The following is a 27,123-nucleotide window of genomic DNA, read 5'->3' as shown; positions in this document are numbered from 1 at the left end:
CTACAGCCACATTGCAAATGTGAAATCTTCCAAATCTTCACCCATTTTTATTTCTCGCAATTGAGTTACAACACACACACACACATACACAACAACAACACATAATATATTTATTTATTCGACAAGTGTGTGGTGGCAAAAAAGTTTTAAAAATTCACATGTAACACCTCATCGAACATGTGGCCTTGCATTTGTGTGCGTGTACACACCCACATACATACATATTACATGTGTGTATTTGTGTGGTCGTCGTACGTGTCCTACGTGCCAGGCAGTTGTTAATTTAGTTTATTGCTTCGCATTCATTTGTTATAAGTGTGACAAGCTGCTGTCGCTGCCGCTCATGCTGCTGCTGCTTTACCTGTATTTTTCACAAAATTATTCTCCTCAGCATTGCGTACTCATATTTACAATATTCCCATGTGATTCTATTTCTAGTGCCACGCACCGAAATTGTCGGTGGACCAGAACGCTTGGTCAAGGCTGGCAGCACTGTTGTGTTGCGCTGCATCGTACGTGGTGCCCTGGAGCCGCCCACCTTTATAATGTGGTATCATAGTACGGAGCAAATCACCAGCGATTCAAAACGTTATCGCACACAAGTTGACCGAAATATACCCGAAATCGAAGGCGATGCCCATAGTACGGTAAGTGAAGTACTAGCGAGACCATTAAACAATAAATTATATTTAAGTAAAGTAAAAGTGAGTTCGAGATCGACAAAATTTTAAGTATATTTCTGAAGTGTTAGTTTTTTATAAATCTCTATACAAATCTCTATAAAATTATATCCATATCCATGAAGTTTTCTAATACTCGAAAGAAATATCGGAGATCCTATACAGCATATACATAAATGATTAGCGTGATGAGCTGAGTCGACTTAGCAAAGTCTGTCTGTCTGTCTATATATACGCGAATTAGCCCCTCAGTTTTTGAGATATCAATATGAAATTTTGCGTACATGCTTTGCTCCTCAAGTAGCCGTTCATTTGTCAAACCGCCGATATCAGATCACTATAGTATCTAACTGTCACACAAACAGAACGATCGGATTCAAGTGCTTATGTGAAAAAAAGTTCTCATTCGACGTGATATCTTCAAGAAATTTGGCACGGATTATTATCCAAGCCAACACAACAATACCGGAACAAATTGTTCAGATCGAACTACTAAAGCATCTAACTGCCACTCTTTATCAAGTAACCCTAACTCGCCTTGATGGTTGTTTAAAACATTACTGAAAGAGTTTTGGAACTCATTGCTAGCGTAATATCTACATGCTTTCGAGGCAACTACTAAAGCGGTTGTGTAAAATAACGCCATTTTGGTTTTCGTTTGGTGTTGAGAGAGATATTTATTCGAAACTAACTTTTGTTGAGCATAGTGATTCTTCAGAGTCTCGCGAGTTCTCATCTTAGTTCAGCAAAAAAACGACTAATTGCATCACATGCTTGTTCTCAGAGAGCAACTTGACGAATGTGAGCATTAAGGCTACATTTCTCTTGCACATGTCACTGCAGGAGAGATATTATTGGATTCATGTGACCCCGAAATAATAAAATTAAGGGTGTTTTTGAACTTATTCGCTATGATCGGTTTCACTTCAAGTGCTGTAATAGAAATAATGCTTGTTTTCTTCAGAAATTAAAAAATTATGCTTACATATATGAAAGAATCCCTTCTGCAACCTTCTGAATGAAGCCAGCCATTGATAACTACAGCTATATCCAGCATCGTATCCAAAAAATATACCATAATTTAATTTATCTAAATTATTATTGTTTTTTACCAATAAAGATAGATCTCTATTTGTTTCTCATAATATTCTCGAGTATATAATACAGCAGCATTGCTATTGATTGATTGTGAAGAGGTCGCTCATTACGCCGACAATAAAAGTTATCATTTAAGTGGTAAAAGCAATTGGATTTCACTTATTATGTCTTCCATTCCTCGCTTTAAGGGTTGCATTAAAGGCTCTTCAATTTACATTTATCCAAAATGTACCCAAAATAAGCTAGCTTTACCGTCAGACGCATTGCACACTCACACGCATATATGTATATAAGTATTTGTAAGTCCCTCCGTGATTTCACAAGAACATGTATACAATATATACATATTGAACATTAAATTATGTGCTTATCCAACTACACACATACAGCCGTGTTGCCATAAATTGCTCGTCTTAATGACCAAATATTTTTGTTTGATCATCGACTTAATGCAAATGCCGAGTCACCTGTTTCTTTGTCGCATATCAGCCGCATTTAATCCATATTTATTATTTACCAACAGCAGCACGACTGTCAACATCAGCTATGACAAGCAATTAGGGTATATCGAATGACTGCTGTGGCAGAATGTGTAATAAAGTTAAGCTAAATCCAAGCGTTAAAACAAACAAAGCAATTTTTTTTTTACATTTTATTATTAAATTTTGCAATGCAAGATTTTGGAATATCGCTTTGGGGGGTGAAAATAATCTGAATTCGTGCAAAGCTTTGATTTTATTCCGTTATAACTTGGTGCAACTTAGCACTTGAAGTCAGCATTGAAGCAATAAGCGGGGACGTTATTAAATTCAATTCAGCTTTTGATGTTTACACGAGCGCTGCTCAATAAACATTTGCATTAACAGAATTGAATGCTTGGCGTTAGATTTTTGATCTGCATTTAAAATAACTTTTTTACCTCTGCATATTTTGCTAACTTATATTCCGCCACAGCAGGCTACTACACACTGAAATTCTCGTCTGGTGGTAAATCAACTTAATATCGGGTACTAATGTAACGATAGTTGCTCTGGCAACAATATACAATATAAGAAGAATAAATGTAACACATTAACATTGTTAAGGTTCTTCTAGTCAAACAGGTATAGTTCTTAAGCCGAAAACATCAAATATATGATGAGGCATCATACAGTCCCTATTCGACAACTACTGTCTTACTAAGTTTTCCATACGTCAAACCTAAAATTTTACCTTAGAAGTACTAGTTATTAGTACTCAACAATATATTAAACTGATAAGTTTAGTTAAAAGTCAATAAATAAACTTGACTAAATATACTATTGTATATATATATATATATACTATATAAATATATACTATATATATATATACATATAGTTATGTTCTTTGTAATTCTAAGAGCACCCGAAAAGGTTTTTGATATAACATTTCACAGGAATGCATTTAATAGCACTACGAAGAAATAAGTTTTGTGAAAAAATAGTAGTTAGTTGTAGAATAGTTTTTTATATATTTAAAGTTTAAATTAGAATGCATTTTTTTGTATCGAGTTATTGAAAAGCTGTATTCGCTGGATTCCACAAAAATTGACTGCAGCTTGTTAACATTACTGTTATGTTTATATATTGCGCTCATTTCGGCTTCATAGCTCAAACCTTCTTTATACAGTTTAAAGCTTTGATTTTGAATATTTTAATACGAAATTGTTCAATGCCGTATTCTTAAAAAAATTTAAAACAAGAAAAGTGTTGAATATAATATAATATTTTATTTTATTATTTTACCCTTTACTATTTTCCTACTATACTAAGTACCTAGAAAAGCTTACATAATATTATAGCACTGAGATCAGTCACTATGAATCACAGAATCAATCTATGCGAGCACCAATATGCTTTGACACATCAATCTTTGCATATTCGATTTTACCGTTATACCCATTTATATGACTCGAAGTTCTTACAAATACATGTAGTGATTATTTCTAGATACATAAAAAGTTTTCGAAAAGGTCTAAGTGATAGGCATCTATTTAACAAAATAACACATTTCTAAATAAACCTTATTTCATAATAATTTCTTTTTTCTTCAACATGTTCAACAACAAATGGCTTGACAATCAAAAAAAACAACGTTTGTCGGATAATATGTGGCTTGTCATTGACATTCACGCGTTCGACTGGCTTTCTTCATCGTTGCTGGTGGATTTGTCATGTTGCCTTTGTTTTTCAATGATGCCGCCACCTACTCCGCCGCCTCCTGCGACACCGACACCGACGCTGCCACTTTACATGGTTGATATTCAACTGACACATGCAGACCGGCTCATTAATCATTGAATCAGCTAAAAAACGTGATAATGGCAATTACACATGTAGCCCGTCAAATAGCCCCAGTGTGACTGTGATGCTCAACGTTATAAATGGTGAGTACGTAGGGATGGTTAAATGTAAAAGTGAATCAGCAAAAGTCAGCAAGCATACAAAATATAAATGAATACTTTTTCTGCTTTAGTTACAAAAATATATATGTATTTTATGTTGCTCGCATACTTGATTGCTAATCCTTTAACGATAGTGAAGCAACTCTTGCGCTTGTGAGCGGTGATTTTTGCAGTTCTTAGTCACGAAATCTTTACAACAGATAACATTTTAGTGTCTTAGCATGTTCTACAAGTATAAGTAATAGATTTTTAGAGTGATTTAAAACCGGCACGCAATCATTGCAAGAGTGAGAGAGAGGTATTGTTTAACCGATGTTCGATTTTCAAGATCTTTCAACATTTTTTTTTTATATAGCAAGAGCTTCAGAGCATGAGAGCTTTAATGTTCGTTTCCATTTACAAATTTACGCTGACATCTTTACAAAAAGTTTGGCCACATTTTCCATCTTCTCTTTTTAATTTGTCTTAGAATGGTTTTTTCGTTCATTTAAGAATTATTCTAGATGGTGAATCGATGCTTATTGGAGAACAAATGTCATTAGAAAAATTTATTTAAAATTGTATATTGCGTCTTTCGACTCGAGCTGCTAATCATCGAATGTAATAAACTTGTATTTAAAAGATATATAGTACTACACCAAGAGTAGTAAACTCTAAGGAAGATAGAAGAAATACTTGTAATATTATATATTTACCATATTATTCTCACCATTTTTTTGATCACCAACTTTTTGCTCGTATTTCAAACATTTTTGTGGTGGCCAGAAAAAGTTGAGTTACCTGGCGCAAGAATTTAGTATACTAGAATGGTGACGTATCTCTTATTATTTCACAAGTAAACACAAGCAGGGTGTTTGACGTCTCGTTCTCTGCCAAACGCACAGCTTAATTATTCCGAAAGTCTGAACTAATACACATTAGTTGCTTGAGGCAGGATTTACTTAAATATCCAATTAGCTTAGCTCATCTGCAGCAACTTGAATCAAACTAAAGATTACAGAGAACCATTTCCATACAAATTATTCTCTAATTTTCATTTTATGAATGGTATTAGACTCTTGACAGATGCATAAGCTAATGACTCTTAGTTCATAACGAGACACTACAATGAAGAAAATTAAACTGATTTTTAAAAAGTGTCTGCTTCAATTAAAGTATACGATTTACTAAATACATACTAAAATTATAAGCATCGAGTAAGTGTCGTCGTGAATCGTTTGCTATTTCATGTGATAGCGTTCATAAACAATAACCTGGCTATAATTTCAAATATTTTGAATAAAAAGTTGCAGTGTTGCGAGCTACAGCAATACCGAACTGGTTTTCTTCAACAGATTTTTATATTTGGTGGGTTCGATTGAAAAATTGCAATAAATTTTGTAAACTAAGTACAACAGTTGCCTTTTGAGTTTAAAATTAAAAGCTCGTTTAATTTCGCTCCCTCTCTTTGCTATTCTGATTTGTTACGACTTCCGGTTTACAATTTCACTCAGCAGCCATGCAATTACTTTAATAGAATGCCTCATCAATCCAGATAAATATTATTGTACATTCGTTTGTATACTTTTGTATTTGTTGTGTTATCACTTTATACTTTTTATCATCTGCATATCTATTTGCTTTCTGCGCCGCACACTAAGTCGTCATATTGTTAATACTGTGATAATATTCGCGCAATTTATTTCAACACTTGCGTTGCGCGCATCTGCAGTGCTCTCGGGGCGCTAGTAACTTAGATTAGAGCCTGAAGTGGTAAAAAATCAACATCACAGTAATGACAATTTAGCGTGAGTTCTACGAACGCGATGAAGGCTATAACAACAAGTCCTAAGGTTATGTTTACCAGCAAAGGCCTTCCACTCCCACTGATGCATGGCTCCGCTCTAGGTGCGTATACGAATGAGTAGTTATGCCAGTGCTTGTGTGTATACTCTTGATCCAGCAAATCAGTAAGGATTTAGCTGATGAATGTAATCCCTTATAAAGTACGTATGTATGTATGTTTGTGTGTGCGATAGTAGTGTCCGCTATCTATGTGGTGACTGGCATTGAAGCTGCCTAGAATGTACAAACATTTGCGCTTAAATTAGGAACTTGTTTGCCTGGTGAACATTAATGATTAATTCTTTGCATTCATTACAGCAAGGCGGAAGTAGCTAAGGCGCTGGGAGTGGCAGTAGCTGCTAGCAAACTAGCATTTATATAGACAGTTACGCGTATATATAGTTAAATATAGACTTACGCATACACAAAGCAATAAAAATAGTGCGTTGTTGGTATAATCAAAATTTTCACTATGATAAAACTACTGTTAGACGTCTGCACTGGGCAGCGGGTGTTGTGTGCGCTCCAGGCTACGGGCTATTACGATCTGGTGAAATGTTTACGTGCCAGTTATGAAAGCGTATTAACATAAAAGACAGATTAAGCCCATTAAAACGAATGAAAAGGAACCGAACACTGTACATACCCTTGTGTAAGGTTGTGTAAGGGGTTGCATAAATTAATACATATTATAAATGAAGATAAACGAAAGATCATTTTAGATAACTGTGAAGCCCGAATGTGGCAGCGCTACATGCACATGAGCATCGGCTTGTAGGAAGCTGTATAGATATTACTTGCCAGATTGATAAGAATATTAGTCGACGTCGAGCAACCCGATTGCTGCATTATTAAGTTATTAGTATTATTAGGTAGAATTATTATTCCTAAACCATTTGGAGCTGAATCTTTGAATAGACATCCGGTAGCTTATGATACTGAGGTAAATATAATCAAATTCATTTCGTTCTTCTCTTCGAAAACTCAACTCAACTCAACTCAAGTTCTTTAAATGCGTAGTGAGTTCGAGTACATTTTATTAGCGAGCACTTCACTTACGTTTATTACATAACATATATACATAAACATATTTAGTTGTGATTGTAAATACAGAGAGAGAGAAACAGAGAGCGAGAGAGAGAGGCAGAGAGATAGAGAGAAGAAGCTGTCAATTTGTCAATACCGCCGATATCGGACCACTATAGTATCTGCCACACAAACTGAGCAATCGGTATCAAGTGTTTGTGTGGAAAACTTTTTTATTTGGCGAGATATCTTCACGAAATTTAGCATGGATCATTAACTAAAGCAACAATCTATGAAAGGATTGTTCAGTTCAGGATTACTATAGCATATAGCTGCCATGCAAACTGAATGATCGGCAGCAAGTTCTTGTAAAGAGCCTGAATGGTATTAGAGCTTCGGTCCAGTTGAAGTTAATGTTTTTTCTTGTTTTTATTTTAATATCGTTTCGAGGAAATTGGTTTGATTTCAGTTTGGCTCAAACTTCAAAAGTTTTAGAAATCGTCAATCACAGCGCCACAATCCAAATTTTTCATCATCAATGACACATTTAGATATTTACATATGAACGCATGTATTTCCTTATATGCACATATATACATGTGTGAGTAAAAAACACAATCAATATGCTTGGTAAACTTGCAAATTCATTGTTTGACAACTGAAAACGCAAAATGTCGAAAGCCAGCTGTCAGCACACACAAAGATACCAGCTTTGAAATATTCTCGATATACATGCATATATACAATATATACACTAATGCCATATGTATATAATATAAAAGATTTTTGAAGCGTATCTGTTCACATGTATGGATGATGTAAATAAATTTACAATGGTATGAAAATTAATTTAATTTTCCTTTCCACAAATAACTGAATTGAATGAATGCTCATTGTACCGTTCTCAATAGATCTATTCTCGAAATTGTCCTATTTTAATTTGCTACCTTGCAAAAACACCCACATATGATACCTACAAGTATATACATATGTACATGCTTGAACATACAAGTATTACGTGCTACAAAATATATTGTGACCTGCTTGCAACAAAATTTGCTGCTTGCTTAGAATGTCGCACCCAAAATTCATCCTGTTGACAAGCACTCTTAATTTTTTAAACTTCTTGTTTTAATTCGAGTGTTTGCATGAAGTCATGCTTATCTCTGCAATTTCGCAAATTTCTGCACCACATTCATTTGCAAAGCTCTCCGATTTAACAGTTTTCTAATTCTCTCATTCCTCTTTGTATAGCTGAAATTTTTGGTGTACATTTTCACTTTACATTTGACAGATTTCATTTAAAAATGTCAATAAAAATTGGTTAGTTAGAAATGAAAATCGGTACTCCACAGAAATCTCATTACATTTAAGGTCGCATTGTTGAGTGAGTAAAGGATTTTGATTACATTTAGAAAATTTTATTTGCTGCTTTCACTTTTCAATTCTTTAGAGTGCAATACATTTAAATATATTTTTCAAATTGAATTTTAAACATTCTCTTTTAATTTTCCACTTGCGGATTATTTAGAAATCCAGCTAAATTTTTTAATGACATTTTGTAATAAATCTGGTAATAGTATGTGGGCACAGCAGCAGTCATGTGTGGTTGAATGATATGCGTGGTAGGTTTGTGTCTTGAAAGTGTTCAGCTTGGAACTTTAAATCGATTAATAATTCAATGGCAACTGTAAGAAACAGATTCGATTAACAATTTTTAAAAGGAGAATTTACTTTACTTTGTTCTCATGACAGATATATGATCGTTCGATGACAAAAGTAAAGGGTTTACCAACATGAATAACGTGATGTTAAATTGAAATTAAACACTCAAATTCGGTTAAAATAGGTTCTGTTTTTTTCTTTGTTATATAGAAATTTGTATGTATGTCACGGCTCCGGTTGTATATCTTCACCATCATGTTGTCTTCGCGTTTCTCGAGCGTTGCTGGTTAATTAGCGTAAGCTATTGATTTAACATATCCCCAGAGAAACTAATCTGTGCCATTTCCCGAAATTAACAAGTCGCCAAACTTTCCACGCAATGTGTCCATGTTTAGACGTGAAACATGAGACGACAATCCGCATTAAACGGTCAATTTTGTGGCTGCAATTGCGTTTCCTGAACCCTGCGAGGAACTCACACCAATAGCGACAAGTTTGTTTTTTGACAAAGCCATTAAGCCAGAAATATGCTTCGTCTGAGAAGACCGTATTTTGCGCGAAGGGCACTTACAACAGCAACCGGTGAACGTGAATTTGCATAAAAATCTTGGACAATTTCTAAGCGTTGTTTAAAAGTGAAACGTGACACGATAAAATGACAAAATTTGCAAAAATCCGTAAACAAACATGACCAGCACGAGATGTCAAAATCACGTCATCCCTTTTGGTAAACGTTGTAGTATTTTCAAACTGAAGCAGCATTGCCCGGTGATGATTTTGTATGATTTTCCATTAAGCTAAAGATATTAAACACAACGTTAGTCCGTTAGACCAAGTTTATTTTCTAAAGCAAGTGTTTCATATATCGAAGACCTTGTACTGGAGCTACAGTCCATTGAAAAATCGAAAAGAACTAAGGGAACATACTAATAAAAACTGTTCGCAAATTGAAGCAGCGACGAGAGCATTGACGAAGCACTTTTGCTACTATGGTTGAGGTATTTCCAAAACATGCGTTCTGTACGCCTCAACCGTCTCTTCAGAACTAGAAAAATGTTGACCTCTTAGTTTATTTTTTACGTACGGGGCTAAAACGAAGTCATTCCGTGCCATACGGTGAATCACTCATCAAATCGATGTTTTGATTGCTCAAGAATGTAGTTGTTTCAGTCGATATGTGAAAGCTCGACAATGTGAACAGTGATTCGTTTTCGGCGGTTGGTTTTTCTTGAAAGACAGTTGGCAAACAAATGGTTGTGTAGCACTCAGAATTTACTGTTTAGCATTTTTCTAATGGTACGGTTGCGATATGTCCAGTTTTTCTAAAAAAACATGCAACCATTTGCTTGGAATTGCTTCGTGCGCGAAAAAATTTTGTTGGATTCGGCTCATCGTGAAATTTACATACAGTCAACTACTGTTTACTTTACTCATACGCATAAATTAACGACTTACCATCTGTTACGATTACATAGACGTGTTTTGAAGCACGGCTATCGTATTCTTTACATTTCTCTCGACCAAACGACACAAGCCTTGTTTCGAGCGATTGACAAATTGTGTGTGATCCAACGTCAACAATTTTTTTTTACATTCAAATGGTTATGCAATATTCAATTTGTGCTAGTCCTACTAATGCCTATAGTTGTTTAAACCTCACGATAGGTTTTTGATGACCCAGATGAATATTTTATGTTACTGTAAACAACACAATTGGCGCTTGTATGTCAAAACGTTCTTAGTATATATAACATCAAAAATGACAAATTTGAATAAATGAAGTATGAATTTAGTACTCCTAAACCTTCCATCGACACAATCTCTAATTTCATATAGGTATGTCACGTTCTCATCAAAACCCAGCGTTTGGAAATTAACCGAAAAAACTCATTTTGAATTTATCTAAAACCCAAATAATTATAAAATTCTCCCGCTTAAGGATATAGAAAAATATTGGTTACCAAACAGGCTAAATATTTCAGGAAGCATTTAATTGTATGGAACTGTTGCCATTTGAAATTTTAAATTTTACTATTACAAATTGGGCAAATGCACTCAACTGAAAGAGTACACAGAACCGGCTGGTAGCTGGCGCACAAAGAACTTCGCCAAAATCGAGTCAAAAAGCTGTAGCTGCTGCGTGCAAATACAAATATAAATAACTATATGTATGTGTGGAAGCTTTATATAGAGGGTATTGTGATTGTTTTGCAAGTACATATGTATATGTATATACTGGCTGCTTGCTGAATTGCTTGTAATGCTATTCACCTGTAAATACTCTGGGATAATTGCACAAGGAAGCGAATGAATGAATGAGCGAATGAATGAAAACACTTATCCCGCAGAGTTTAGTACGGGAAATTGCCACAGATATAGACTAATTGCTCAGCTCAGAAAATGCTTGTTTGTCACACGCAACAAAAAACAAGAAAAAAACAGAATAAATAAACTCGAAAAATAAATGAATGTATAGTGAAAATAAATGTCGAAAAGCGATGTGTAAAATCACAACTAATTAACCAGCAAGTACTAGCATATTTATGCAATCAAGCCAAGCTAACGACGACTGTCGCTCAATTTGTGCTAAATGTTTGCACAAGCCCAAGCTAAATGCAGGCACTTAATAGAAGTACGTACATATGTACTTACATATTTGCATATATATAAGTACAACTATATATGCATGTAAGCCAACTCTCGACTTGCGCCATTCAGCGTGGATTTCTTTCAAATGCAATTGAGAAGAAAAATTGCGACTACTTTACCTCAATTAATAAAATGTGCATAATATATATTTTAATTTGTTTGCCTATTTGTAAACGTCGCAAACATCGCTTATGGCATCGTTGAATGTACTATTGAGTGTGCTACAACATATTACCTCTCTGCTAGAGCCGTCTGCCCTCATACGTATACGATTACGTTTTACCTGCCAATTGAAATGCTGGCATCGAAGTTACTCATACGACATGGTGTGCCAGTCGGCAAATGTAAGCGCTAAAGCCTCGCAAGCCCGAAACGCTGATTTGATTTGATGTGTGTGTGTGTTAGCGCACACCTGTGGTAAAATCTTTTGCAAATCACTGGCTGCCAGCTACTCTACGAGCTGTCAACTGAGCAGCTCCCTGTAGACGCTAACTGCCAGGTCTGATTGCTGCTGCGCTGTGCATATGTATGTTTTTGTGTATTTATGCTGGTACAAATGTTGTATTTATTTGAAAATTCTTATGTATGTGTTTGTGCTGGCTTACGTAATTAGCTTTTTTCAAGCTTCAGCTAATTCTTACTTGGAATTCAATTCATTTAGGCAATCACAATAGAAATAGTTTCTACTAAATATTTCAATGCAGAGCAAAGTTTCTCTAATTGAAGTGCTTCAACATGTTTCGCTTCAGGATTCCACTGTGTACATTTTGCTTTAAAGTCGGTCAAATGGAGTGAGTTTCAGGAGTTTTGTCGAGAAAAATACACGAAGCTTTCCATGTTGAGAAAGAACGTAGCAATTAAATTCAAATTAAGTTAAGCAATTAGCGTAGAAATAATAATAAGCACTACTTACAATTTAATACATCGATTTCACGGCTTTATAAGCACTTAATTGACAGAACTAAATGGCAATAAATTTTTGTATTCACTCCGCATATGAGTTAATGTAGGTCACTAAAATTTATATTTACGAGTATTCCAAAAAAGTTTCATATTTCTCCAAAGATGTAGGCTTCTTGAATTTACAATAGAAACGTAAACTTGTCTCCCTAAGCTAAATACGGCTTGCCAAATGACGCTGATATCTTTTTTGTAGCGGGCAACTGCTGAACCCGAGCAGCTGTAGAGTAAACAATACTTGTTAAGTATTAAGAAAATCAAATAGCAAAAGGTTAAGGGGAAGTTGTGCGATAACTTACTGATTAAGTAGTTACGCCACTCAAAAGTGACGAAATGGCAACTTATTTTCGTTTCTTTTCAGACGCATGTGTTTTATTTATTTTTGAAAACCATACGTCTAAAAAAATAATTTATAACTAAATTTTAAGTCCTTCAGTTTTCGAGATATCAATCTGAAAATTCGCCTATGGTCATTTTTTCCCAAGAAGCTTTTAACTGGTCGGAATCGCCGATATCGGACCACTATAGCATAAAGCTGCCATACAAACTGTCCGATCAACACCAAATTCTTGTAGTGGACATGGCCCCGCCCCGTAATTATTTAATGTACATATCTTCCACACCGTTTAAGCAATATAAACCAAGCATGGTTAATATAGCGCCTCTATTTGAGCGCCTCTTCAAACTCTGTGTAAAATCAGATAATAACTACGCCCACTCCCCTTATAACGGTTATGTTGAAAACTAATAAAAGTGCAATAACTCACTAAGTAAATTCGCCACAAGCATTGTATTTCGCAACCAAGATGGCAGAGAGGGGCTTCATAGGAGCCGGTGTAAAAATTGGTCAGGGGTCGTAACACCGCCCACTTTTAGGTTAAATTCTATATCTCGGTCTATATACAAGTATATAACAAAATTTGGTGTGTGGCGTCCCGTAGCACGCTCTCATAGCCGAAGCCAGTGGTACGTGTACTAATAAGTAGTACTCTTTCAGCGTGGAGTCTTAGTTATCAAGCACAATTTCGTTTTCATAGTTGTTACATGTTATTTCATATACTGTTTCCGTATACAAATTCTGATGGGACTAGCTTCGTTATCAATTGAATCGTCCCTGAAGTGGTGTTTCTCTAATGCCGAAATTACTTTCGTGGCGATGCTACTCAAACTACAGACTAAATTACATACAGTATGCGCAAAAAGTAGGTTAACAACCACGATATTCGGTTGTTGGTGAAGTAATTGTAATAATAAAAAAAATCCATTGAAGTTGGCTTTTTCCGCTTCTAATGGTTAGCCAATTTTCCTCTCGTTTTCCTGAAAACGCATACATACATACGTTTTCATATGTTAACATGTGTATGTGTGAGTATGTCTTTGCTATTTTTGTGAAACTGAGAGAAAACGAAATTGCCAACAATTACAGTTAATTAGCGATGAATTGAGCTGATAATGAACATAGCAAACATTTGTGTTCCGTTTTTCTTTTTCAGCGACACCATTATAGTATAACAGTTATCTGTCGTTTTGTCTCGTTCGGTTGCTCAATTCTTGTGTCTGCTATTTTCTATCTTCCAATTTCTCTCTCTGTACTTTTCTTTTTTAAAGACCATACTAGTTAATGAAGCACGTTTAATTTTATGCAATTTCGTCGAAAAAATTAGAAAATCCATTCATTCGCCATTGTAGTGGTGCTAACATATCGGTTCGGAGCGGCGTCATAGTACTCAATATGCCTCTGATCGATTTAAAATGTAATTAATTTTAATGTCAACTCAGATTTGATCTAGAGTCACTACATTTGAACTCACCGCATTCAATTAGCAAATCAGCATTTTTACACATGCCGTATTTTAGAAATATTTCAATGGGTTAACCATAATACATAAATTATTTATTTAATTTCTTCTTCCACACACGTTACGCATTCAATTACTTGCAACATGCGATTTGTTACTATCTACTTGACTTTATACATACCTATATGCAAATATTTATGCACTCATGCTTCACTATTAATTTAGTTCTGCATGAATTTATCGTAATTTATTTGAAATTCCACGATTTTTTTTTTGCGCCACGTGTGGCTAACCATTTCGTTAGCTGTCAATTACACTGTAAAATGTGGTCGCTGTCAATATTTATTCATTGAAATCTCATAGCGCATTGCCACATTTCATTATGTTTTCAATTAAACCTAAATTGCACGTTTTATCACTGAAATTGTCAAATATTAGCGGGCTTTGAGTATTCAGCGGTTAGTAAATTGAAAATTAAATAGAAAAATGCTTCATAAATTCAAATGAAGTCATAATAAATTCGTTTATAGAAAAGAAAATAGTTTTTGATAAGCTTTTTGGTTGACAAATGCAATTTGAATTGTTTTTATCATTATATTTCAATTATTTTTAGTTAAATTATTAAGTAAAATTCGAAAATCTATTTATCATTCAAAGAAGCCTCTCAATTATTAATGGCTTTAAGTTTAGTGTTCAAATCATAATTTTTTCGCTCTCACTTGAATGCTTATAGTCCTCCTCTGCTACTTTGTCAGCTAGAATTTAAAAATATTAACGTTTGAAGCGCTTTTAACACTTTTAACTTTATAATCCACCTAGCATGGGCACCAAGTTTATTGTTAATAGAGTAAATAATTATTACACATAAGACCGATGCAATTGGCTTCTGAATCGCATGAACGAAAAAAAGAGTTTACTAGAGCTTAAGGCATGTAAGAGAGACAGCATAGAAAGATCAATACGTAAAGTGTATATTTTCTCTATTAGAGATACAGCAATTTCTATCAAATAAAAACTTAGGAAATAGTCAAGTTTTTATATTTATTAGCTTGAAAAATTTACGGCATTTTGTCTTCGAACAGTTACGCAACCCTATCTCTACTATAAATTGTCAAATTTTAATTTTCAACTGTTCTGTGGTAGAAACTAGTTTATTAGCATTGAAACAACTCAAAGAGCATTATAATGGAGTTAAATTACTTGAACTAGCTGGCCAAATGACAGGCCCATTTTTATTATAGGTTTGGAAAGAAAATGTCGTCTCAATAAATTAGTGCTTACATCTATCTATTTTATGTCTATTGCTTGATGTATCCTCACAAGTTTAGAACCATCGTTAGTTTAAAGAAATTAGGGAGCTGTAATGCCTTAGACATGCCAACCACATCAGATAGTGTTTTCTTGTTAATGCAACGCAGTCTAGACTCTAGTCTATTTCTAAAGAAATATCTTCTACATATCGTCTGCATAATGTAAATGTATAAGTTGTTTTTGCTTAGTAGCATAAAAAAATCTTGGGAGCAGACTTGACTATCGACTATAATTGAGTTGCATCTATTTCTATCACTTATGTATATGTATCACTTGTAGTTCTCTCAGAGCTGATTATATAACTACCCCGACATAAGAATATCAAAAAATGACTACGTTCATCTTACAAGTATTAAGTCTTGTATTATTCCCTGAACAGTGTATATTATGGTAAATTTGCAACGCAGTTTTAAACACCCAGAAACGTCGGACAATCTATAAAATATATATATATATATAAAAGATCTGCATATTGAGCTAAGAAAATTTAGGAATGCCCGTCTGTTCGTCTGTCGGTATAGAAGCGCACTAGTTCCTCTGTTTTCAGATATCGTTCTAAAGTTTTAAACACGTCCTTTTCTCTTCAAGAAGCATTTGTCGGAACTACCGACAATGAAACTCTAGGCATATAGATGGAAAACTTTTTTATTTGACAAGATATCTTCATGGAATTTGACTAAAATCGTTATCCATAGCAACGTTACAATCTCCGAACATATTATTGAGATCGGACTATTGTGGCATATAGCTGTCATACAAACATACCCCACAACATGAAATTCTAAAATGGAAAACTATTATATTTGACGAAATATCTTTCTTATATTTAAGGTGAATAATTAACCAAAGCAACGTTTCTTTAGATCGGACTATAGCATATAGCGGTCATACAAACAGACCGATCAACATCGAGTTAAAGTTCTTTTTATACTTTTCTTGGTTATAAGAAATGTGCACGTGAAGGCTATTTTAGCTTTAGTTTTGCCGATTAAAGGTTTTTCTAGTTTTCTTCATTTTTCTTCTACTCTTCTCGTTCTCTCCCTTTCCCAGGTGAGTCATCCGCATCAGCTGTCACTTCATCCGCTCCAGTACGAAAAGCGTACACAGCCTGCATACTGGCCATGCTCTTCAGTATCGTTATAATTGGCGGACACAACACATGACATGTTAATTTACAAAAACAACAAAAGCAGCAACAACAAGAAGATGAGAAACAAAAGCGCATAAGGCAAAATAAATCAATACAGATTGTACTATCCAAAAAGAAGATGAAAAGCGGCACAAAGAGAAATTCGTGCGCACAACAACACTCGACTAAAATAAAAGAAACATCGCAGCAACAGCAACAACAACCAAAATTGAACGGAGCTGTACATTAATACGGCAAATAAAAAACTAAAAAACATTTCTTCTTTAACGTATAAGTTTATATAGACAGCCGTATTCATGGATATTAGATACAATAACAAAAACAACAACACATTGATTTATGTGTTCTACAAGCAGCGTCAAAGCAAACAACAACAACAACAAAACACACCTTCAAGCAGTAAAAGTAATAAACAGGCTAAGAACGTAGCTGTATTTGGTGTAGTGATTGTTGTTGTTGCGGTAAGTAAAAAAAAAAACCCACAAACACGAAACAGCTGGAAAAATATGCCAACAGCAACAGGATATAGCCACGAACAAACAACACTCAAGCAACAGCAACACACATACACACAAATATACTGACAAACACACATTTATGTATATGCCTATATGCCATACAAGTATACCGCACATACAGGCAAACGCTCATACAATGTCATAAACAAATGTAGTGGCAATTGAAACGTAAGAGGTGCACATATTTACAGCTATACTGTTACACTTGTTTGCGTGCGATACGGCCTGAGAATTAGTGTTATTCATACGACGCGTAGATTCCATACAGCAAACACCTGCTGACACGTGCGTGCGGCATGTTATCTTACAAGCGTGCTGCTGTCATATACCGTTAAGCGTTTACAGCCCACAACAACAAGCCGCAATGACAGACACTAACAAACATTGGAAATCTCGCATACAACCACACACACACAACAACACAATAGAAAAGCAAGCAACAAACAGTTAGAAAAAAATCCAAAAGCTCTAAGCATAACATTAGCAAAAGTTAACTAAGCTAGGTAAATGTAAGTATACAACTAAGTATGTGCAAATGTGTTAACAGTAAAAAAAAAGACTCACAAATTTATGTGTGTATGTATGTGTTCAGCATTGTAAGAACTAACTGGGTTTTTTTCGGCAGTTGCGGCAAATTTTGCTGGATTTCGCAAGGAAATCTTCATTTTGGCAGCGGTCGATTTTTTGTATATGATTGTATTGTATTGCATTTAACTTTAATTACAAACATACATATGTAAATTTAGTTTTATAGATTTTCTATGCAGAAATCACTGTGCTAAATTTATAATATGGAATCAACAAAAAACAAGTAAAATAATAATAAACAAAACAAAAGAAAAAAGTGTAATTAAGATACTTCTATTTCAGACTTAGGTAAGTTTACAAAAACAAAAATAACTTGCAACTTACTATAAAACATAAAAACATTATTAAAGTAAGTTCAAAATCATGAAAAACGTTGCTAAGAAAAAAAGTGAATAATACTATTACTTCACTCAAATATAAAATTAAATATGCATATACATACTTATAAAAATTGGACATACATGTTAGTAAGTAAGCGAGTAAATAAATAAAGGCTACTTAAAAGTGGCATTAACCTTTGAATGCATAGACAAATTTCATTTAACATATTAAAAAATGCCGCAATTGTGTAAATATGCGTAATTTTAATAAAATAGTAAGCGAAATTATAAAAATGTATTAAAAATTGGATGGATTAATATATGGATGGATATATTATATAAGATGCAAGCAAATAGTTGTATCTGCAATGTACACTCTACCTTAATGAGTTGTTCTCCGCGGTATAGTATACTCTCCCTAATTCCCTCACCTACAAATACAAAGGCACATGCGAAGTCTCATATTTGCCTGCAGCACACTAAAGTATGAGAAAATGAACATATACAAATAATTTAATTTGAAAATATTAAAATCTTTCTTTTTACAAACTTATAACATATTTTTTATTGCATGACATATACAATTTTATTAACTGCTAAAACTATTTTATTTTCGGCTAAAATTAAACTATAGAATTATTTTTTGTAGGAACTATTGTCAAAATATTTATCGCATGACATAAATTTTCTTATATTTGCTAAAAATTACATAAATTCACAGCAAACTGAAAACTGGTGAGATCGTTTAAAATATAATTATAAATAAAATTTCAAAGTTCATAATTTTTCCCCCGTAAGAAAAAAATTCTATTCAAGCTAAATATTCCATTCAACAAAAACGTAATAAGGAAAACACAGAATTATTAAACATACTGCTGATATAATACTTATCTCATGACATAAAAATTTTAATTTTTGCAAAAAAAATTATTTTGAAATAAATATAATGACATAAACTTTATCTTTCTTCAATTACAGTATTTGTACTTACTGCTATGATCTCATGGTATAGTCGTCTCATTCTTAATATTTTTTTTATTGCTTTAAACTGGAACAGAATAGTTAAAAATCTAGCCATTCCAAGATAAGTAATGAATAATATAACTAAGTCATTGATACTTTTTTTATGGTTTTGACTACTTCGAAATTATATTATCTCTACCTATCTGTCTCTCTCTGTGTGTCTCGCCCTATCTTCTACCCTAACAGTAAAACGAGACAACTTTATTCAGAGACACTTAATGTTTCAGCTTTTGTTGGCCCACAGATGGGCGAGCTAACCTTTTTAGGTCAACGAAAGGTAGTTTAAGTGGGGAAATTAAATATTTTGATATATTCCTCCTTTCCCAATGTACTTTTGGTTAACAGTACTTTATTATATTTCCACTTGCTTCAATGTGAATAACTTGAAACAAATTTGCTAGAAGAGCTTGACATAAATATATTAATTTTATTCTAAAGTAAGCTTTAACTCTCAAACAAAGCGTTTGAATTTTAAATGAAGCGAAATTATAAATCAATGATTCGACACGCATATGTGTATTCATACAATGTGCGGTTACACAACACAAGCAAGACAAATTAACAGCAATTATTTAACTAATTCAGCAAAAGTGTGTTTGCTTTTATGTTGCTGTGTTATAGGCACAAGTATATGTATAATAGGGTGTTCGTTATTTCCCAAGTTGATTTTTTTTTCAAACGCCCCCTGAAGTTTCAGACACTATATGCATCAAATGCGCTGCATTCCTATAGTATGACCAACACTGAATGTAGAAATCACTTGTAAGAATATTCAAAAAACAAATCACTTGAGAAATAAAATACACCTATTGCATATAGAGCTTGTGTAAAGTTTGCTAAAGTAAAAGTGAATATATGTATGTATTCTTAACTTTCCGACCCTTCGTTCGTATGTGACATATATAGGTATATATATATATGCTTACATACATATTCAACCACGCATACCAGGTACATACCTGGCATTTGACAAATTGCACACATTTTTTAGTTTCGCAAATTTTGTATTTTAAACTATAGAGAGCAAATAGGCCACACAAAGCTGCTCTGAAACGCCATGGAATTTTACCTTCCTTTGTCATTTAGTTTTGTATTTCCAAATAAATTTTTAACATCAAAAATTTTGTTAAAAAAAAAAAACTACAAACAACCAAATATGTTGAAAAATAAATGAAAATAACCAAAAAAAAAATATTTGTGTACATAGAAATTCTCTCGTGACAGTAAATTCTTTAACAAAATATGGTATAATGCCACCAACCTAGCCAAAATGAAATGCCGCATATTTTCTCAATAGAAAAATACAGAGAAAAGTCATAAAAATGGAAAAAAAACTTATTCCACATATATTTACCACAAAATAACTAGAGATAAATTGAATAATAATAATAATTTTAACTAAAACAATTGATTGTAAAATAATTTTAGAACTACTAATACATCCAAATAAGTATTTAGCTGTAAAACATTTGCTCGGGGAATGAGGTACGATGTGAATTTTTCACACTTTATTGAAACGAATATTGAAGCAGAGGCAATAAGGTTTGCTAAAGTGAAAAATTTGTGCTGACATTGCAACGCTGTAGTTGAGTTGAAACAGCTCAGTGTTAAAAGAGACAACAACGACTATATTATTTACAAACATTTTGTGCTGTACCGACATGCTGTTAAACTAATCAATCTTTTGCAGAATTTTGTGGTATTAGTAGAACTTTTAAATTATATATTTTTAAATTAAAAATGTTACTCATACGCCAAGGCGTTCAAAATTCATTTCTATGATTTCTTACTATAAATAAGAATATATGCGAGATAATTTTTTTAAATGTATGGAAAAAGGTGCAAAAGTAAATATTGATATAGTTTCTCCCCATCTTACAACTATTTTGTTTCATAAGCTTTAAAAAATAGTTTCATGTGTCCTTGAAATAGTTCGACTTTGCCTCTTGCACACCTTCATCGCTTAAAACTGAATATAATTTAATACAGATTAAATTTTCATTCGAAAAATCTAAAAATCGAAGCTCTCTGTCTTTTAACGAAGTGAAACTTCAATGTTTTTCCCGCAAGGTTTGATTGAGAGGTGCCAAAAAATTGCAGCTAGTTTTTGCAATTTCTTTCTACTCAAACAAATAATTTTGCTGTAATAATTTCCTTTTTTAAGTCAGTGTGCGCTAAGTTATTTTATGCAGTACACCAATGGTCTGACTACAAAATTTTTTATTAATCGAAATATATGTGAAAAAATTATATATTACCTCATATTTCGGGAAACAAATACAAATTGAACATTAACTGTAAAAATCATGAATTTGTAGATCTAAGTTGCGCAGGAATATAAAATCAAAAGATTATAAATAAACAGTAAGCTATATATAAAAAACTGGTTTGAAAAATCTCCTGATAGTGTTGAAGACTTAGCTGCTTGCTAAATTACTACTTAGTCAAAATCAATAATGGATCTGCAGCTCAAACGGAGGCAACGCTTCAGTGCAATAAAAGCTAAACGCCGCCTAAGTGAAATGTGCAGTAAATAGCACAAATATTAACTACGTATATATATGAATGTATGTATTTCTCTATTTATTTAATACTGCTGTATTATTTGCGTATATAAGTATAGTTACGGTAAATAGCCAAGCGCAAGTCTTTAACATATTCACGAAATATTGAGAGAATTTTACAATAAATGCATATGTATGTACCACTACATATACTATTTATATATAATATAAAAAACTACTATTGGTGAAACTTTAAAATACTGTAAATATAAAACAAAATGAAAAACAGCAGGCAACAACAAAAACTATTATGTATGAACTGTGTGGCTAAATTTCATGGTCGAGTAAAAGAAAATCAAATATATAATATAATAAATAAAGAATACATAAGTGTATGGTATGTATGTACAATTCCAATAAAACATTCAATAAATTAAATAAATGATGCAATTAAATTGAATCAATATAAAAACTACTATGGCATTTTTTTTTTCACTGCATATGTATATGTGCTATTTACTTAGCTATTGATTAGGTATTCATATTTAAGAAAATTCCCTACATATTGGCATAAATTTGTAAGCCTTTGTTAGCATTCTGTGATAAAACATGTGGTTAAACGGGTCAACTCATGTGACAGCCTGTTTTTTAGGGATTTTATAGGATTATTTTTCTACGACCAGTAAATAGATAGAGCTTTAGGTTTATTATCATTTTATTAACATTAATTAACATATATTTCAACAGCATATGTAGATAAACATTTTAAGCTAAGAAAAATTGTAGAACAAGAGCTAGAGCACTCTGAACACCACCGTGGGCTCGCAATTCCTCCACTTTTCCGGGTGCTTGGCTTATTTGAAACCAAAAAAATCAAATTTTGATAGACATTTGGAAAAAAAATTGCGAATTTCGCGTGTTTTTTACAATTTTTGTTTGAAAACAGTTCATTCTATGCATTTACCTGTGCTACACTCAGCCCATCCTCCAAATTTCAAATCATTCCGTAAAACCGTTTTGGAGATACGATCTAAGAAAAACTTGAAAAACACATTTTCGAGAAATATGCATTTAACGGACACCGTCAGCTCCTTCTTCTAACTGCCCTCTTCATCTCACTTTACTATCGTATTCTAGACATGCTAAGAAAGCAATTTATTGAAACAAAATTGATATTTTGAGCCCATCACATGTAATGATCGCTATAAATCTGCCTCGGAGGTCTGAATAGGCAGCACTATTTATAGCCGGCTGCGCGCACTTAGTATACTGGAAAAAAGTTTATATCAGAGACAACCAAAACTGGTTTTTACCACATTTAGATGAGGGAAGGATAATGTGTGAATGACCTCCGGACTACATATTTTAGACGCATGCAGGTATAAAGGCTTCAAGCCTATCGGTTTTTTCATCTCCCTAGGCAATAAAAAACAAAAGCCTTTATCTGTTCCCCCTCCGAAGCTCAAAGCTTTATTGTAAGAAGCATTTTCACAACAAAAATTTAAACGATAATTTACTATTAATTTACGAAGATGCTGATTGTTTTCAAGTACAAGTTCTACAGAAAAATCTTCTTGGAATTTTGAGCAGCCGTACTTATCGATGCAACGCTACAATCTCTGAAAAAATTATCGATGTTTTCTTGTTTTTTTGTTGTATTTCAACTTTAAGAGTATTAATACAAGGCGAGAGCGTATGTCACATAAAGCCATTAACATTGACTTAAACTCATACATATGTATATTAACGCTCAATCATATTTAAAGTGTAACACAGTGTGAGTGACTTTCATTTCAATAGAGGGTTTTTTTTGGTAACACTTTCCAAATTCGGGATTAAAAAATTAAAATCTAATACAGCTTTATTTTTTTTTTTAATTTTCTTTTTTTCTTTTAAATCTTTAAGGTTTTTTAAATTTTTAAATTTTTTTTGTATATTTTTAAATGAAAATCCAAATGATTTGAAATCCAAAATTTTTGAAATAAAAAATGCTCAACCATGTTGTTAAATATGCTCAGACAAACAAGCATTCAAAAGCTTACATTGAAACGGCATTTCTAAAGCGTAGACATTTCTCTTGCTCTCTTTTTTAAAACCGGAGGTGGAGTCAACGTTATTGTCAATAGCGCAAAGTCAATTTAAAGGTCAAGTGTGCAGTTCGTCAAGCAAAAACTTACCATTCCACGCAACGAGCAGCTTATACTCGGCAACTGGTAGTTGAAAGGGTGCAACTGTATTTATAACACAAGAACAACAAGGGAAAAGTAAGTACTGAGCTTGGTAGAAGTAGGTTTTGGGATAACATATGATATGGCTGCAGGTGGTGGCTGGTGCCAGGCAAATTGTTCAATATTTACACTGACACACGGGCAAGCCAAACGTACGCCTTTTACGTCAAATTTAACGCTTTCGGTGTTTTCATGCTATCACGGCTATTAACCACGTTCACTCACTTTTCACAATGTATAGTGTTAAATGTTTCAACTAAACTTAATTCTTTTTTTTTGTGAGATAAAAAAAAAAAACAACGAACAACATCATACATTTCTGGTATTAAAGATTTTTGGATTGAAACCCATTTAGCTTAAATCATTTTTCGTGAGCGTTCCGACTAGCTTAAACCGTTGAGTTCTTATGCCACCTAATGGCAATCATTATGACCAAGAATCTCAGTAAGTTCAAAATCTAGCAACATTAAGTGCTTTAACTCACACCGGCAAACGGAAATGACAGCAAAAGTAGTAGAAATGGCAATAGAAATATTATCAAAAGCTACTTCATCAGCAGAAGCGCTTTACCACGTGTGCACTCGCGTCATAATCATCACTCAAGGAAACTGCACGTAATCGCTACAAATCCCAGTCGAACTCGACCAAAGCCGCCGTCCATACACCCACACACGGACACATATACACGCATCACAGCCACAGCATTTAAGTGGCAACCAAAAGGCGTCTAAACTAGCGACACCCGAAAATTGAGTGCAGCACCAAAACTCAAACACACACATGCACTTAGCCCAATCGCTTGGCACTACACGTGCAACACGGCTGATGGGTAGCGGCAATGCAAGAAGATCATCAGCGCCACTGAAGTTGATGTTGGCTGTCGAGGAGGCTGATTACTGCGCTGCGTGCTGCGGATGCGCTCGGGCGGAGGATGGCCGATAATGATGCTGACGAGCGCATGCCACAGTACACCAGCATTTACGCGAATATTTTTCGAGTGGGGCAATTGCGGCATGCATCATGCTGTTGGCAGTTGTTGCTGCAAGTGCTGATTGTGCTCGAAATATTGCGGAAGTTGCAAATGCGTACGTGTGCGCCGCTGTGTACAGTCGCAGCGAGAAGCTGTACGCTGCCATCGTTGAAACGGTTGTTGCGGCTATTTGCTTGCAACAGCGTTTGCATTGAGCTTTTCTGGTTATTTTTTTTTCATGCCATTGCTGTTTGCTGTAACTGCAGCCTCTGCTGTGCTGTCGTGCAAGAAAATCTTGCCGCAGGTGATTACATTGCACTCGGATACTGTTGCTGCGGTTATTTTCCATCGTCACATCTATTTATTTTTTTACATTTTGGTGAACGGTTCTTGTTCAGGCTTACCATGTGCAGGCTTTGCTCGTTTATTTCCTGGCAGTTTCTCTTTTGTTGACTTTGTTATTCTTTTGCTTTTCATTTATATTCATATTCAGTGCATCTGTTTCGTCCTTCTGGCAATTCTCCTGTATTTCCTTGTTGTGTTGTGGCTTATAGTTTCCTTCTGCAAAATCTTGCACCTTCTCTTGTCTCCTGCTTTTATCAACTTATTTACCGTTATACAGTAATACACCTTCTGCAAAATCTGTCCATTCAATAATGGCGTGACATTCCACTTCAATGCATTTGTGTGTGTATGTCATCACTTCATTACTGTTAGTGTGCGTTTGTATGTGTGCCTGGGAAGCCATGCTACGCCTAACAGTACTTGCAAGTCTTTGCAATTCATTTTTGCTTTTACTACTTGTTCTCATAGGCGATTATGCCTTTTATGTAAGTCACTTAAAGTGTGCTCTTCCATTTTTTCTGGTTATAAAAAGCTCAAAGTTTACCAAGACTTGTATGCGTTTAACGTTTACAGCTTGATGAAGATCACTTCTGTTGTGTTGTGTTGTTCTGTTGTCACTTCTTTCTCTGTTGACTTAACAACATGTTGCTACAAAGTAATATAATAGTTATGTATCAACTGAAACTAAACAATTGAAATCCGGGTGACTGGATATCCGTCCGTCCGTTCAAACTGTAATTTGAGTAAAAATTAAGATAACATATCTTGATGGAACTTCGTACACATGTTCCTTAGCACGTTAACAAAGGACAAATAGTTTTGACTCCAGTTACGACAGCGTAAAAATATTTGAAATCGGATGCTAACCACGCCCTCTCCCCATATAACGGTTTTATTAAAAACAACTAAGGGTGCGCTAAATCAATAACTAAATGCATGAGAAACATTAAATTAAACTCCAGTATGGCACAAGAGAGCTTTATAGAAAAGTGTTAAAATTGGATGACGGCCGTGGCATCGCTCACATTTACACAAAAAAACACATATATCCGGACTTACTCGAACTCAACTATGCAAGCGCCCAGATATCGGAAATATGGACCCCAGAGCTTTTTGCCGAAAATATCGGTCAACTATGTGAAATATATAATAAAAATTAGGAGAGAATTCTTTCCTGATAATAGAATATTCCTACTTCAAAAATGAGTTGAATCAGGTTAATATTTCCCTAAACTCCCAAATACCTAATAATATATAACGGCCAATTTGTGAGCTCTCTTCTCTCTCTTAAGTGTGAGTGAGCGTGTTTTTCTCTTAACGGTGCATCTCTGCGCTTAAAATTGATAAAATTGGATGAAAACTTGCCCTCGCCCCTTATGAATAATGTCAGGATATTCCAACATCTTGTTGACGTTACTCCACATATATTGGTAATGGGGTATAATGTATCTTAATAAAACACAGAAAGCAGGTTTTTTTGTTAGTATTATATATGTTAGTGATGCCAAAACAAATAATATCAGGCCAATATTACACCCAACTCCCATATACCTAATAAAATATTTTCAAACTTCCGGTTGTCTTAAACCATATATATCTGTTAATATGGAAGATATCATAACAAAATATACCTATGTATATTATTGGATATACTTTAGTTGAATGCCGAAAATATATGAAACTATACTCGTATAATATTACATATAATAGTTTCTGTTATTCTAACAAAATTTATTATATTAATGCTTTTGCGCTGAACATGAATGGAATTGAGCTAGACATAGGTCTTTATCTCATATAAACTTTACCTAGTATAATGAACTCCGAACTTTTGGTTGACATCAACTCAATATATTAAATTTAACCTGTACGTATGTATATCTCATTTGAGGATGATTTCAATATAATTTTCGCTGACGGGAAATAAAATATAGTTATAAAACAAGTAAAGAAGGGCTAAGTTCGAATGTAACCGAACATTTTATACACTCGCAAAGTCAAATAGTATACTCGTTTGAGATTTTTTTGTGGATTGACTGC

General features: G+C 33.9%; 1 protein-coding gene across 1 annotated transcript in view; it reads left to right on the top strand.

Moving 5' to 3' along the window:
* dpr11 (defective proboscis extension response 11) overlaps positions 1-22,015 on the top strand; it is a 181,910-nt gene extending 159,895 nt beyond the window's left edge. The window contains exons 6-8 of the mRNA XM_036378037.2: positions 439-647; positions 4,080-4,185; positions 16,488-22,015. Coding sequence (XP_036233930.1) covers positions 439-647; positions 4,080-4,185; positions 16,488-16,600 — 428 coding nt within the window. The 3' untranslated portion in view covers positions 16,601-22,015. The remainder of the gene's footprint in view (positions 1-438; positions 648-4,079; positions 4,186-16,487) is intronic.
* The last annotated feature ends 5,108 nt before the right edge of the window (positions 22,016-27,123 follow it).

This window comes from Bactrocera oleae, chromosome 2 (genome assembly GCF_042242935.1).
Source record: "Bactrocera oleae isolate idBacOlea1 chromosome 2, idBacOlea1, whole genome shotgun sequence".
Classification (NCBI taxonomy): Eukaryota; Metazoa; Arthropoda; class Insecta; order Diptera; family Tephritidae; genus Bactrocera; species Bactrocera oleae.
The sequence above is the reverse complement of the archived record's forward strand: the minus strand, read 5'-3'. Positions and strand labels throughout refer to the sequence as shown.